Source organism: Apis cerana, linkage group LG4, assembly GCF_029169275.1.
Source record: "Apis cerana isolate GH-2021 linkage group LG4, AcerK_1.0, whole genome shotgun sequence".
In the NCBI taxonomy this organism is placed as follows: domain Eukaryota; kingdom Metazoa; phylum Arthropoda; class Insecta; order Hymenoptera; family Apidae; genus Apis; species Apis cerana.
This window is the reverse complement of record NC_083855.1, coordinates 414460-429326: the sequence shown is the minus strand read 5'-3', so window position 1 is coordinate 429326 and position 14867 is coordinate 414460. Positions and strand designations below refer to the sequence as shown.

General features: G+C 24.0%; 1 protein-coding gene across 5 annotated transcripts in view; it reads left to right on the top strand.

The window, feature by feature from the left end:
• The window catches only part of LOC107998609 (chorion peroxidase), a 46124-nt gene that overhangs the window by 25856 nt on the left and 5401 nt on the right, over nucleotides 1-14867 (top strand). For all 5 annotated transcript variants that reach the window (XM_062073466.1, XM_062073468.1, XM_062073471.1 and 2 more), the window contains 9 exons: nucleotides 124-217; nucleotides 1893-2084; nucleotides 2153-2349; nucleotides 4825-5077; nucleotides 6222-6367; nucleotides 13313-13554; nucleotides 14259-14391; nucleotides 14482-14609; nucleotides 14696-14805. In XM_062073466.1, coding sequence (XP_061929450.1) covers nucleotides 124-217; nucleotides 1893-2084; nucleotides 2153-2349; nucleotides 4825-5077; nucleotides 6222-6367; nucleotides 13313-13554; nucleotides 14259-14391; nucleotides 14482-14609; nucleotides 14696-14805 — 1495 coding nt within the window. The remainder of the gene's footprint in view (nucleotides 1-123; nucleotides 218-1892; nucleotides 2085-2152; nucleotides 2350-4824; nucleotides 5078-6221; nucleotides 6368-13312; nucleotides 13555-14258; nucleotides 14392-14481; nucleotides 14610-14695; nucleotides 14806-14867) is intronic.

Here is a 14867-nt window from a genome sequence, read left to right as displayed (position 1 = left end):
ACGTTGTCTTGAAACGATATCTTCTGGTTTACATTCATTCCTGACTAACGCATCTCTTTACTTCAGTTCTATAAACGATCACGTATGTGTATGTAGTATTCTCACGCACATTGATTCGCATAGATGTGGCGCAACCCAAGAACAAAATGTGGAGACCAGAGGATTTAGCCACGGTTGGAGAACTTTTATTGGATATCAGTGCGAACCTTGTGCAAACGTAAGAATTTTTCTCTTTCTTCTTTTGTGAATTATTTTATGAATATTATTTATTTTCTTACGATATAAGAAAATTAAAGGGTTTATAACGAGAATGACTTAAAAATTATTCCTTTTTTCCAGAGAAAAAAATATAAATATATTTGATAATTTTCTAATGTTTGATATAAATTTATTATTAAGTAAAAAGTACTTTATCGTATTATAAGCAATTTTAAACAGAAGATTTTTCGAAAAATTAGTAACAATCGAGATTTTTAGATAGAAAACGTTTTTTTTTAAATTAAGTTGATATTATTATCTTTTATTTCAATAAATAGTAATAATACAAAATAAAAAAATTCAATTTTTTCAAATTGAAATTTAGATCGAATTTATATATTTATATATAATATTATAAAAATATATTGCATATAATATTACAATGCCAAAAACAAAAATTTGTTGATTCATTATATATATATTAAAAATAAAAATCTTTTGATGTTTATTATTGTTTCATCATTAGAAAATAAAATAAATCAAAGAAATATATTTTTTGAATTTTTTTTTGAATCAAGAAATATTACGAATTTAAATTATCAAATTTAAATAACGAAATTTTATATAAAAATATAAGAGTCTAACATATGCTATATATTAAACATATAACGTGTATTGCACTATATATTAAAGAAAAGAAAAATTTATTTAAGGAAGAAAAAATATAATATAATTTAATAAAAAATTATTTTTTTATATTTTTAACATTTGAAAAATGTTTTATTTATATTTATACCTAAATATTTATAGAATATAAAAATTAAAGAAAAATTATATCGGTTAAACATAGAACAGTATAACAAAAATTAAACCAGTTCATAATGATAGACATAAAAATAGATTTCATCGTAACTTTATAAAGATGTCAGATAGTTCAACGTTATTAAAAAATTATAATTGATATTTTGACAGTTTCGGTATTCTCAAGTTTAAGTATTTATAAACGAATATAGTTCCTTTATATTGTTCTAAATTTTTAATAACGATTACTCGAAAAGCTAAGATATATACTAAAATAATAGAGATGATTACTTCATAAATCATATTTATGCCAAATATTTCGTTAATAATTGCGAAAAAAATAATCTTAATTCCATCCTCTCATCCTTGGAAATCCCTTTTCAATGCTCTCTTTTATTGGAATCGCGGAAGTCAGTCAAATCACAGTTAGAAACCGCGGAATTCAATCAACTGTAAAAACAATTAGAGTCAATCACTATTAAGTTTACTCACTCGGTATAAATACTTGTACAGCCTCACAACCGTGGATGATCCTTCGAGCAATAGTATTCAATTGAGTTTATCACAATATCCAAAATCGTTTTTATTGGAGAATTAAATTAAAAATTAATTATATTTTAATTTTTTGTGTTTTCGTTTCCAAAAGTATTTTGAATAATACTAAAAACTAAGATTATGTCGCATTTGCAAAAAAAGAATACCTTTGAAATTCAATCTTTATTATACTCTATTCAGTATATTAAACTAAAATTTAAAAAAAGTATAAATTTTTATTTTTCTATTTTTTATCTACTTTTATTTCTATTCTTATTTATTTTTCTCTAGATTCCTACTTATAATGTACTTATAATGTTTTTTAAATGAAAAAATTATTTAAAAAATTTCTACTGCAGATATGGCCTAACCTTCGAAGAAATCGAAAAAAGTCTTCCCTTGATCGACACTTCCAAGACCTTAATTCGCGAGGTATGCCCTGCCTTTTTGAGCAACGTGGAATGCCGTGCTGGTAAATATAGAAGAAACGACGGCTTGTGCACGAATCTGCAAAATCCAACATGGGGCGCCACGTTAGCGCCCTTCCAAAGGTAAACCATCGCTGCAGTCGACCCAGCTTATCAATTTTTCACGATGCAAATTTTCGTCTGCCGTATAGAGTGCTGAGTCCACGATTCGCGGACGGTTTAACAGCGCCTAGAATATCGGTGACCAGTCATGATTTACCATTATCACGCATAGTGTCACGCACTATGCATCCTGACGAGGGTTATCACGATCATGCTGGCACAGTCATGGTCATCGCCTGGGGACAGTTTATGGATCACGACTATACGCTAACTGGAACGCCTCTAGGTACGATTACAAACGCTATAATTGTCTAATTAGATGATATGACATAAGTAGTATTGTCAAAGAAGGATTGATCGATCCTCGATTGACAAGATAGAATGTTTGTTTCGTAAATAAGAACGTGAAAATCGTAGCCATTCGGCGTTGGATTATTTAATAATTATTCGATTTAATCATTAGCTTATTTAATAATAAGTCTAAAACATGATAAAAAAAACAGGTATGCGTAAGTATCATGATTTGTTTCATTTTGTTAACGGAAAACAATTTTATTGGTAATATTAATGATTACACGATACAATCTAATGATATTATTTTGTAATTTTATAATTTTATACGAAAAATAAGACAATCAAGTGATTTATGATTTGTTATTTATAAAATTCAAACATCACAAGTGCGAATTAATAAATAAACAAAATTTTTAAATATATTCGTAAATGGAATACGCAATTAAAATATGTAATATTTTTATTTAGATTTATCATGATTTTTTAACAAATTGCTATGATTTATTTAAAAAATTGAATATCCCTTTTACGCTTTTATAGATAAACTATTTTTCATTTAGAATGTGATTGAATTTGTTCGTAATGTCAATTATTGTACAAATAATATTGATATTAAAGATAAGAAAAATAAATAACATAATAAATAAAAAAATCAAAAAACGGAACAAGAAACAAACCAGTTTCTCACGACAATAAATCACGCGTATACCGATTCAACGAGCAAATTTCCAAGATAATCTTTGACAATGATTTCACGAAATGATAGAGCAAGGCTTGAACAGGAAAGGCGAAAAGTTATGATAGTCTTGAAAGAAAAACGGTGACCGAGAATTTGCAACACAAAAGTAAAGAAATTAATCGAGCCTCAATTTTAAATCAATAACAAATTATGCAATACTCGACATGTTAGCATTCTAGGAATGCTTGTACAGCAAGCATAGCTTCTAAGCCCTTCTACATCGAATATTTACCGTCTATCGAAACTAGGGTAACCGCCAGAGAAAGTGAACGATCGTTGTCCAGATAACCAGTAGGCCGATCATGCGATTACCGTAAAGTTTCCACGGACTGTGCGATTCACACCAAAATTGTACGCGTCCACACTTGGTGTCCTAACGCTTGGTAATTAGCGGCAGAAATAAGAGACCAGTCATTTGTAGGGAGCAATTAATTGATCTGTTTTCACAATATGAAATCAGAAATAGCGTTTCAATAAACGAGCTAGTTAATCATTTTTTTATTCTATTTTTTCCTTCTTAAGTTCCACTTTAGCTTCTATTATTATATAAGTTTCGGATTTATTTTTTGATAATTACCGATATCAACGTGACTTTTATTTTATAAGTTAATTAGTCTAATACGAAATCAGAGATAATTCGATAGACAAGACACAGTGAAAAGGAATAGTAGAAAAGGTATGATTTTCGATTTCTAGGAATAATTTTGATGATTAATTCGTTTTTAAGTTTCACTTCGATAGACGTAAAAATTTTAAATAGCAACTCTATTGTATCACATTGCGTTGAAAGGAAGGATTTCAGATTTAATATTGCTGATAAAATTAATATTAATTTTTATTTTATGGGATAATTAATTTACTTGTACGATGGAAAATCAAAGAAAAAATGAAAATAAGAATTCTTTTTCTTTATTCAATATATTCTTCATTGTACGTTAAGTTATGTTTTAAAAAAAAATACAAATTTTAATGTTCATATATCTTTAATTATATATATGTGATATTTTCAAAATATCAAAAACATTTTTAATAAAGGAAAGTAGAATCGTAATTGCGTTAAAATTAGCTCTATTTTTTTTTAATGAAACAATTTTGGTGATTAATTATTGTTATACTAATTTTACTTTAACATGATTCTAAAAGTTTCGATAAAAAATTTATCGTATCCATTGAAATAATGAATTTCAAATTATTTTCATAGTAATTAAAAAGAGAACCGATGAATTAATGTTAATTAATGTTAATTTTAATGTATTCTCATCGATTGGCTGCCGAGAATAATTCAGGATTCTAGGTTAAAATTTAGCCTAAAATTTTTCAATTAGATATATCATCATCAATTTTATAAACACGAAATAATTCACCATATAAAATATGTTTTGCAATAAAAAAACAAATTAGAATTGAATAATTTTTGCATTTCTTGTAAATCTCAAGACAATTGCTTACACATCTCATAAACAATGATCATCTATTAAATGCGATGGAACAAGAGAAAATCTGATAAATAAATGAAGATTAATTCATAATCATTCTCATATTATCTCGTGTTACTTTATCCCCAGTGAATAATATTCCCAGGATGATTTTCCACGCCTTCGAGTTTTCCCATGAATCGAGTCTCTTAATGATGTTTCTCTATCATTGGAGAAAGTACACGACGCCAAAGTTTAAATAAATATTTCTAACGCTAGCCAAGCCACACATGAGCTGTTATTCTACTCGTAGATCCTTTGAACCGAAACGACCCGGAGGAATGTTGCCATCGGCCACCGCACCTGAAGAATCCTTATTGCAACGAGATTCTTATACCGGAAGACGATTATTTCTACAGACTGTTCAACGTGAAATGCATGGACTTCGTTCGCGCCTTTCCTGCTGTTCGACCTGGATGCCGGCTCGGCTCCCGTGTGCCTTTCAATCTTCTTACCGGTGTGCTCGATGGGAACACGGTATATGGAATCACGGAATCATTCGCCAGGTAAACGATCTTTTTTAATTTTGATTCTGGATATTGCCAAATTTTCGAATTTGAATTAATTGTTTTTCTTAATTTTTTGTCAAAAAATGAATTGATTATATCATTATGAAATAATTATTAAAACAGAATTCTTATAATAGAATTAATAACAAAATTGAAATTAAAAATGAAATAAATGATTTAAAATTTACAAATTTTTATTTCTGCAAGTAGGTTTTATTTATAAAAGCTAAGCTTTCGATATGATTCCTTTAAAAAGATTGGCACTTTGGTTGTTATATGATATTGAATTATAAAATTAGATTGTAATATTTTGAACAAAAATTAAGATTTTGAAAAAATAAATTTATGTATCGTATCTTTAAAATGTTATAATGATAACATTATAAGAACATTATTTTATGTTTAATAATAGAAACGGAATAGAAATGAAAACATAACCAGAGACAAAACTATTAGTCATAGCGAATGATTTATTTTCAATCCATATTTTCCATCCATTGTCCGATATAAATATAAATTTAGATTTGAAGAAAGCATCTAATTTATGAAAAACTCATTCAAAAAACGAGTAATAATAAAATAATTCATTTCATCGAAGATCTAAAATTGAAATTTAATTTCATTCATAGCAATTTCTCAAATCAAAGATTTCCTCGTTTTATACCGCTATTTCTCTCAATTCTTTTAAATATTAAATTAATATTAAAATTTTTCTTTTCTTTATCCAACAAATCCATTCTTCCCTAAACAAATCTCTCGAATTTAATCTCTCGATGTTAAAACTTGTCCAATATAATCGAGCAATCGACTTGCCACTCGTCTGCTCTAGAAGACTCCAAGTTGCGCCGTACGTTACGTCAGTCGAGACAATAAATCAGCATTACGTTGTTACATATCTCCTAACGTGTGGTCTACGTGTATATACATTCTGTTCCTCGCACTTTCTAGTCCGCTCGCGTATTATGAGATCCATGATTGCCCAATCGAGGTCCTAGATCAAGAGCTCTTTCATCTTCGATACGGTTAAATTCATCACGGTTTCGTCTTTGGCTGAGATAATTTCACCCGTGTGCCGGACACGCGATCGTAAAAGCGATTGTTCGCACAATCGAAACGTGTCTTTTTTTATTTTCACTTTCAGGAAGCTACGAGCTGGTTATGGAGGATTGTTACGCATGAATCCGGTGTTCTCAGAATACGGACTGAAGGATTTATTGCCGCTCAAGCTGGATATTCCGGACGAGGGATGCACTCGGCCGAATCGATCGATGTTCTGTTTCGAGGCGGGTGAGTCTTTTCGATGCAAATGTGAACATTTCGCGAAATTTGGACTTGATTTGATTGCAATTTCGATGAAATACGTACTTGATAGAGGAAATGCGTGGTAATTATTATAGTTGAGTGATTATTACAAGATCGAATTAATAATCGCAATTTCCTTGTTAGTTGAAATATTTACATGGGAAAAGAAAATTTTCTAATTTTTTAAATTTTAAATGTTTTAATATAATAAATTAAATAATTATAGCGTGTTTAATATAATTTTCTTTTTCAATTCTTCTTCCAATTCTTTATTGCAATTACTATTAATTATTAGTGTATATGTATTTAAACAATATTTATCCATTTTTGTAATCATCAGTAATTAAAATAATAATTTATATAATAAATTATAATTATATAGTTTATATATTATATATAAAATATAATTTTTTAGTAAAGTATTCTAACTTTAAGTGTTCTATAGATATAAATTGGAATTATAATTACTATGAGTTACAATTCATGATAAAAATAAGAAAATGCTTTTTATCTTTGACTTCATTTTTTTGAAAAAATCAAGTTTTAAAATTCGTCAAGTACACACATATATATATTTGATTGATTTTTAATAAACATTTCAATGTGTTTATTCATCAACATATTCTAATTTGATATATATATATATATATCATACAGTGAAAAGCAAAATTAAATTAAATAATTGAAAATTATGTATAAATCTTTATTTTTTATCGTAAACAATAATTGTTAGAGAAAATAAACATCACATTCGTCTGCTCCAGAATATCACAATAATATTTTACTTTATTTTATTTCAGTTTAAGCTGACACGAACAATTTCGTAGAGTTAAAACCTAAAAAATTAACATTGAATATAAAATTATGTATTATATACAAATTAGCGAAGCAAAAACTATGGCAGCAGAAATATCGAAATTAAAGGAAAGTATAATAAGTTGGTGGATAGTGAAGAATATTGAGAAGAAAAAAGTCGATGCTATCAAAGAAAAATATTAAATTACATTTGCTTGTTTGTGAGGAAATATAAAAACTAGACGATTTCTGATTAGGAACATGTTATATGGTTGGATGAGACAAAAATTAATTAATAGTAAGAGACAGTTCTTCGTGTTGGATTCGAGCAGAAGAATTCCTGCAAGTACGATACAAATTCTCAAATATGAAGATTCTATTATGAGAGTAACAACATTCAGCGTTAATTCATAAAGAATAGAAGATATAATGAACCAATATAAAGATATTTTAGAAAAAAATTTATTAGATTATGAAAAACATGCATTTCCCGAAGAAAGTATTATATTTCAACGTAATCGAGATTTATATATTTAAACATATCGTTGAAAGTATAAAAAATTGATTAAATATAAAAAAAATTTTTATTTTGGAATGGCACAAAATTCGGATCTCAATCCAATTGTGAATCTATGAACATTTTTAAAAGAAAGGATAAAGGTATCTTATATATTATAAAATATATTATAATATTCATTCCAATTATTGTAGGAAATTAGTTAAAAATATGTCGAATCGCCTTAAGCTATTTCGAAAAATTTTGGATATCAAAAATATTGTGCAAAACCGATCAATAAATATTCTTTGTTATAAACGAATTAAAAAAATTGAGAATTCTACAAAATTGTTTATGTTAATTTAAACTATATAAAATCTTATTGTGATCTTTATTTTCTCTAATAATTATTGTTTGCAATTGTTCGCGCCTGCACTAGTAGTGTTGCAGATATTTATTGATATTGGTCGAAATATTGATGGCTCAAATCTATACTTGTTTGACAACTTATTGATGATTTTATCGATTGATAAGTACAATGAATATACGAAATTCAATGTAATAATTTTTTGTAAATATCTTGAAAAATAATAATTAAAAAAATAAAAGAAAAAAGTTATTCAATATATATATATATGAAAATCATTGAAATTAATAAAGAAGTAATTAATCTACAAACTTAAAAAAAAAATTTAAATTTAAACATTTAAAAATATATGGAACTTGATTAATTCAGAACATATTCATAAATATAAATATATTAAAAAATTCATAATTATGATTCAAAATAAAGCGAAAATAAAAAATAATAAAATTTCATTAAAGATTATGTTTTTGAGATTACGTTGATATCATCCAAAATTAAATTTCTTTTCATAAAATCAGTTATATTGTGGATTTCATGTCGAAAATATTTGTTTTTAATTGCCTTCTTTTTTTTATAATTACTAATAAATGCAATCATCCCATCATTATCGAAAATTATTCACACAAGTAAGAGTCCTATTAATTCTAAATTCGAAAAGATTGATAGTTTTTTCCAAATTGTTCAATTAATTTCAATATTTCAATAATCCAAAACATTCTAATTCAAAGATTAAACTTGTTTTATAATTGAAAATGTTCTAATAATTTAAAGATTAAAATTGTTTCGATTTTTTGTTCGAATTTTATAAATAATTACGTTCTCTGAAATTTCACATTCATTTTGAAGGATCTCGGATTTTCAATAGGATATGTAACACCGCGAACTAATCTTCTGCGATACTTTCATTCTAAAAAAATTCTTAGAATTAGGTTATGTTGTCCGTAGAATTCAATATTTCAAAAAAAAATTGATCCATGAATGTAAGACGATGCTGATTATTATTGAGATTGGTATAACTGAAAAATATCATCTCAAATTCAAATATTACGGATAGTGTTTCTAAAAAATAATCTCAGGAGTTTTTTTAAATATTTCTCTCAAAAACATTCGCTTGCAATGGTAGTCTGTCCTTTGTTAATCTCACATTATTTCTCTTGTATTTAAACAAATTTAAACATTTTACATTGTTTAAAGCATTAAAGTAAAATTAAACGATATTAGGTAATACATAAATGATTACAAATGAATATTTAAATCATTATAAGAAAAGATAAACTAAATAATTACAATAATTTCTTAAATTCGATTTTTAATATTAACATGTAAAATTAACATTTCATCATATTAATTAATAAATGAATACCAAGAAATGTTCTTTCTTTTTTTGTTCTGCGTTTATGTTATAATGTTGTTTTATTGTCAATAATGGAATTCATGATAATTTATATGATAATTCAATTTAACTTACAAATAATTTATCTAATTTATTGTCATTTCAAAATCGAAATTTGCTGGCATTATATATGCTGAGAGAAAAATAAAAAAAATTCGTCGATTTTATCGTACTTTTGCTTTGTTTAATCTGAAAAATAATTTTCCCACATTAAACTGAACAGACAGAAAATCACAATTATCTTAAGCTTATTTATATATATATAAGCAAAACAATTGTGTGTAATGTATTAAATTTCTATTAATTTTTCCATTGAATAATTTCCATTAAGTAATAATTTCCATAATTAATTTATTTATTTATATTAATTAATTAGTTGATTAATTTCTATAATTAATTTAAAGACTGATCATAAATAATCATTTGCATAATCGATTTTAACAGAAAGAATTGTTTCGTCTCTATATATATTACAAATAGATGATTTGTAATTAATTTTAGATAGACAAGAAATCTCTTTTATATAAAACTTTATGAATATACGTATAAAACAAAATAAGTTATAAAATAATTTTATAACTTAAGTTATAAAATAGTTTTATTAGCAAATATTATTTCAAAAATATAAAATCAGCTTTTAAAATATTCCCATTTTTTTTATATTAAATATAACTATATTAATAACACGAAATGGAACAAAATTTATTAAATATTTTAATGTCTTATCATTTTGTTATAAAAAAATATTCTTAATTGTTTGAAATTATATTAAAAAATATGAAAAAATGCTAAACTTTTAACTTTTATTTCATTTTTTCAAGAAAAGTGGATAATAAAATTGCTCTATATATAATTTATCGTACTATCTATTATATATACATAAACTTTTATCAAAATCAAAATTTTGGATTTAAATGAATTTTTTTTAAGATGTATAATATTATTAATATTATTTTCATGAATTTTTATGAAAATTTTTATAAAGATTCTATGAATAACTTATTATATAATTTAATATAACTTATATAATTTAAAATAACTTATTATATAATTTACTCATATAAAAATTCAATATTATAATTATATCTATTTAATTATTATTTTTTTAAAAAAAAATCTTACAAAATTCATAAAAATTAGTTATACTAATTATATTATATTTACTCAATACTTCAATAATTTTATTAAAAATTTTATAAATGATTTAAGCAAAATATTAGTTGAAATAATTTTAAAGATATAAAGTTTAATAAATAAATAATATATAAGTTAGTCAAAATATTATGCCTACTTCATATATATATATGTATAGTTTAATAATAATTAATATTTATATCAATATTGTATATAGGCACAATATATTACATATATATATATATATATTAGTATATTTATTTTATTAGATCGAGTCATAAATCCATTCGTGTTGATATTTAAAATTTTATTCTTTTTTTTTATGGGGTAAAAAATATTTTATACTTAAAAGTTAAAAATATTACTTTTAATTACACTAATTACAAAAAGAATTACAACAATGTACTATTCAATGATAATATTTAACAATACAATAAAAATAATTATCTAATTAAAATATTTTAATGAAAGAAATATAATATATTTTAGATTTTTATTTGATCTTTATTTCATTTTATTTTATTTATTTATTTTTTTTTGTATATTTAGAATATTCTCTACTGTTTATTAACTATTTTATTAACTATTAAGATTATTACATTAAATCTAAATTTTTTAGTACAAGAAATGATAAAAGTTCATTATTTCAATTTTGACAATAACGTTATCTTTTAAAAACTTTTCATTATTAAAAAATTTCACCAGGAAAATTAAATTAATGTATAATTAATAATTATTTCATTAAAATTGAAAAAATAAATATTAAAATAAATAAAAAATATTTTTTTTTCTTCTTTTAATTTTCTTCTCTTTAACATTTAAAATTTATCAAATTAAGTTACGTTAAATTTAGATTAGATTCTAGATAAATTTGTATCCAATTTTAGTAAATTATTATTTCGTAAAAATAAATATAAATTTAATATTTTTTCAAGTTTTCTAATTCATAATGATAAAATAAAAATTTTTATAATATTTAATTTATTTAAAAAAATGCAAAAGAATCATAAAACACACACATATATATATATATATAAAATTAATCGAGTAAATTCTGCATTAAATTATCAATATTTAATAATTTTATAAAAAAATGCAATAGATTGATCGCACAATCTATAATAGATAACAAGAAAATTGATTAATTTCAAACATAATCGAAATTGTTCAAAAATCATGATTAATTATTAAGAGAATATATCGTTGGAAAGCAAAATGATAATAGAGATGCCATTATCTAGAATACAAGGCAGTAATCGAAGACAGTAATGTCGAAATTCCTATGAAACGCTGTCGCGTTGGTGGCTGTTCGATTATCGATGTGTAACCGAGAAAGGGAGTGGTCTCAAATCAAGGTCGACGGCTCCATTCGTAAAGTCGATATCAATGATCGAAGCACTTTCAATGCATTCGATTATCGCTTTGAATTTGCATTTCGTTAAGGTTAAGATTTCTGATTTGTCCGCATTTTTTTATCTCTCAAAAAATAATAAATCAGTTGAAAATATAAAATTTATATTTTTAGAATATTGTTCGTAATACTTATCAAAGACATAAGAAAATTTAACTTAAATAATTAGTTAAATGGTTCTTATGTAATTTATATAAATTCAAAATGGAGAATAGAAATATTAAATGTAATCGATAAATTTATTTGAATATTATATTGAATATTATTATTTCTAACTTTTGCAATCATTATCTTTTTTTATTTTAAAATATTATTTTAAAAACAATTTTGAAAAATACAATATGTCTAGCATAACATCAATCAATTTGCTTTTTATTTCGTTTCGAGGAGATGGTTTAATCACGTATAAAATGATATAAATAATAAATAAGAGATGTATAATAATTTTTCTTTTGAAATACTGTAACGAAAAAAAATATTGTAATTCCTTCAGAATGAAAAATAAGGATCTTTCGAGAAAGAGTTTTTTTAATTTTTTCTTCTAAAATTTCAGAAATTTTTGCAAGAGCTCTTTTTAGCTAAATTTTAAAATTTTAGAATTGAATAGAAAAGTTTAGAATTAAAGATTAAAATTAAAATAATTTAATCCTTAATGTTTTTGTCTTATTTTTTATTTTTTTTGAATAAAAATTTTTTTTGAAAAATAATAATATGGATTTTAATATTGACTACAAATTAAATTAATTATATTATATTTAGATTTATCTTTTTTTTTGTTTTGCATAATGGTATTTTTATAGAAATTTATATTTATATACTTTCGCACAATTTAGATTTAATAATGACTAATTTTAAATTTCTAATTTTTTTTAATACTCAAATAAATGAATAAAAATGAATAATAATGTGGATAATAATTGATTAAAATTTAATAATCTAAAAGTATAAAAAAAATCGCAATTTCTATTAAATATTTTAATTTTTATTAAATAATAAAAATATATCGTGGTGATAAGTTTTAAATTAAAAATTTTTTTTAACATATAATAGTACACAAATAAAAATATTTTATAATAATAATAATTTTTCATAAAAACTAAGAAAATATATGAAATTTATAAAAATAGAAATAACGTTGGAAATAATTTTAATGTATATCCATTAAATTTAAATGCAGAAATTAAAATAATATGAGGATAAAGATTTCTTCAAATAGATATTTATGAATGACAGAATGCGGTTATTCTACTTTCTAGGGAGAAAAATACATTTTTAAACGTATTTTTTACATTACAAACGATTACATTCTTAAACATATCGTTACTTTTTGACAGGTGAGATAAGAGTGAACGAGCAGCTAGTGTTAACCTGCATGCATACTTTGATGGCACGTGAGCATAATCGAATCGCGAAGACGTTAATTCAAATAAATCCTCATTGGGACGATGAAACGCTGTATCAAGAAGCAAGAAGAATCGTTATTGCTGAAATTCAACATATCACTTATAATGAATTTCTACCCATTTTACTTGGCAAAGATGTCATGGAAAAATTTGGACTTCTCCTTGAAAAAAATGTAACATATTAAACATTTTTATCTACCAATTTCATTTATTAATTGTTATAAATTCTTATACATATTATAAAAATATATATTAAATATTATATCAAGTATTTGGTATATCTTATGAAAAATTATATATTTGAAGAAGAAAAAATAATTTAAAGATTATTTTTAACAAATGTTTATTTTATTTTATTTTATTTTAGAGAAATTATTTGCTATATGAAAAATTATATATTACACGATAGATATTACATATTAGAAATATTCTATAAGTATTTAATTACTCTTAATGTTATAAAGTATAATTTTTTTTTTTTTTTTTTTTTTACGAAATGTAGACAAATAATTTCGATGTATTTTTTTAAGCACAATGAATCTTGAATAAACCGTTAATGATAATTAGATACAAATTTTAGGTATTACAAGTAACATAATTTAACTGTTTCCTATTCGTTTCAATTTCAATTTTGTTTTTTAACAAGAAGACGAGAGTATAATACTTTCTATATCTAATAATATTTTTATTATAATATTATTATAATAAAAATATATTAAAGTATTAATATCCTCGTAGAATTCAGAATTGATCACTATCGATTATTTAATTATTTTAACACGAAATCTGACCAATTAGATTTAAATTAATGATTTTTGCTTCCTTCATCTATATAATGGAATATAATATTCACAAGTATTATATTTAATTTATACAGAGCTATTGGGATGGTTACGACGAAAGCGTGAATCCATCCGTGATTGATGCTTTTGCTTCTGCAGCCTTCAGATTCGGACACTCGTTATTGCCAACGGCAGTAGAAAGGTGGAGTAAAGCTCATAAATTTATTGGTGAGTCAGAACCCAGTATTTCGTCAAAAGATTAAATATAAAATTTTCTTAAAAGCTGCGTATTCATTTCTTGTTATTATTTCTTTCAAGCTTCGAAGAGACTGTCAGATTTGATTAGAAGACCGTTTGATTTGTATCGTGCTGGAGTTTTCGACGAATACATTATGGGGTTGATGAATCAAGTTGCTCAAGCTATGGACGATTCTATCACGCAAGAAGTATGAAGAAACCATTCTCTTAGATGAATATCGAATATAATAAAAAAAATAAAAAACAGAGAATGTTTAATTTATATTGATTTCAGGTGACAAATCATTTATTTAAAAAAGTTGGAGCTAAATTTGGATTGGATCTGGTCTCGTTTAATATGCAACGAGGACGTGAATTTGGTATTCCAAGTTATATGGAATTCAGGTTGGTACTCGAGATATTTATATTACATAAATTTATAATTATTATATAAAAGTGATTTTAGA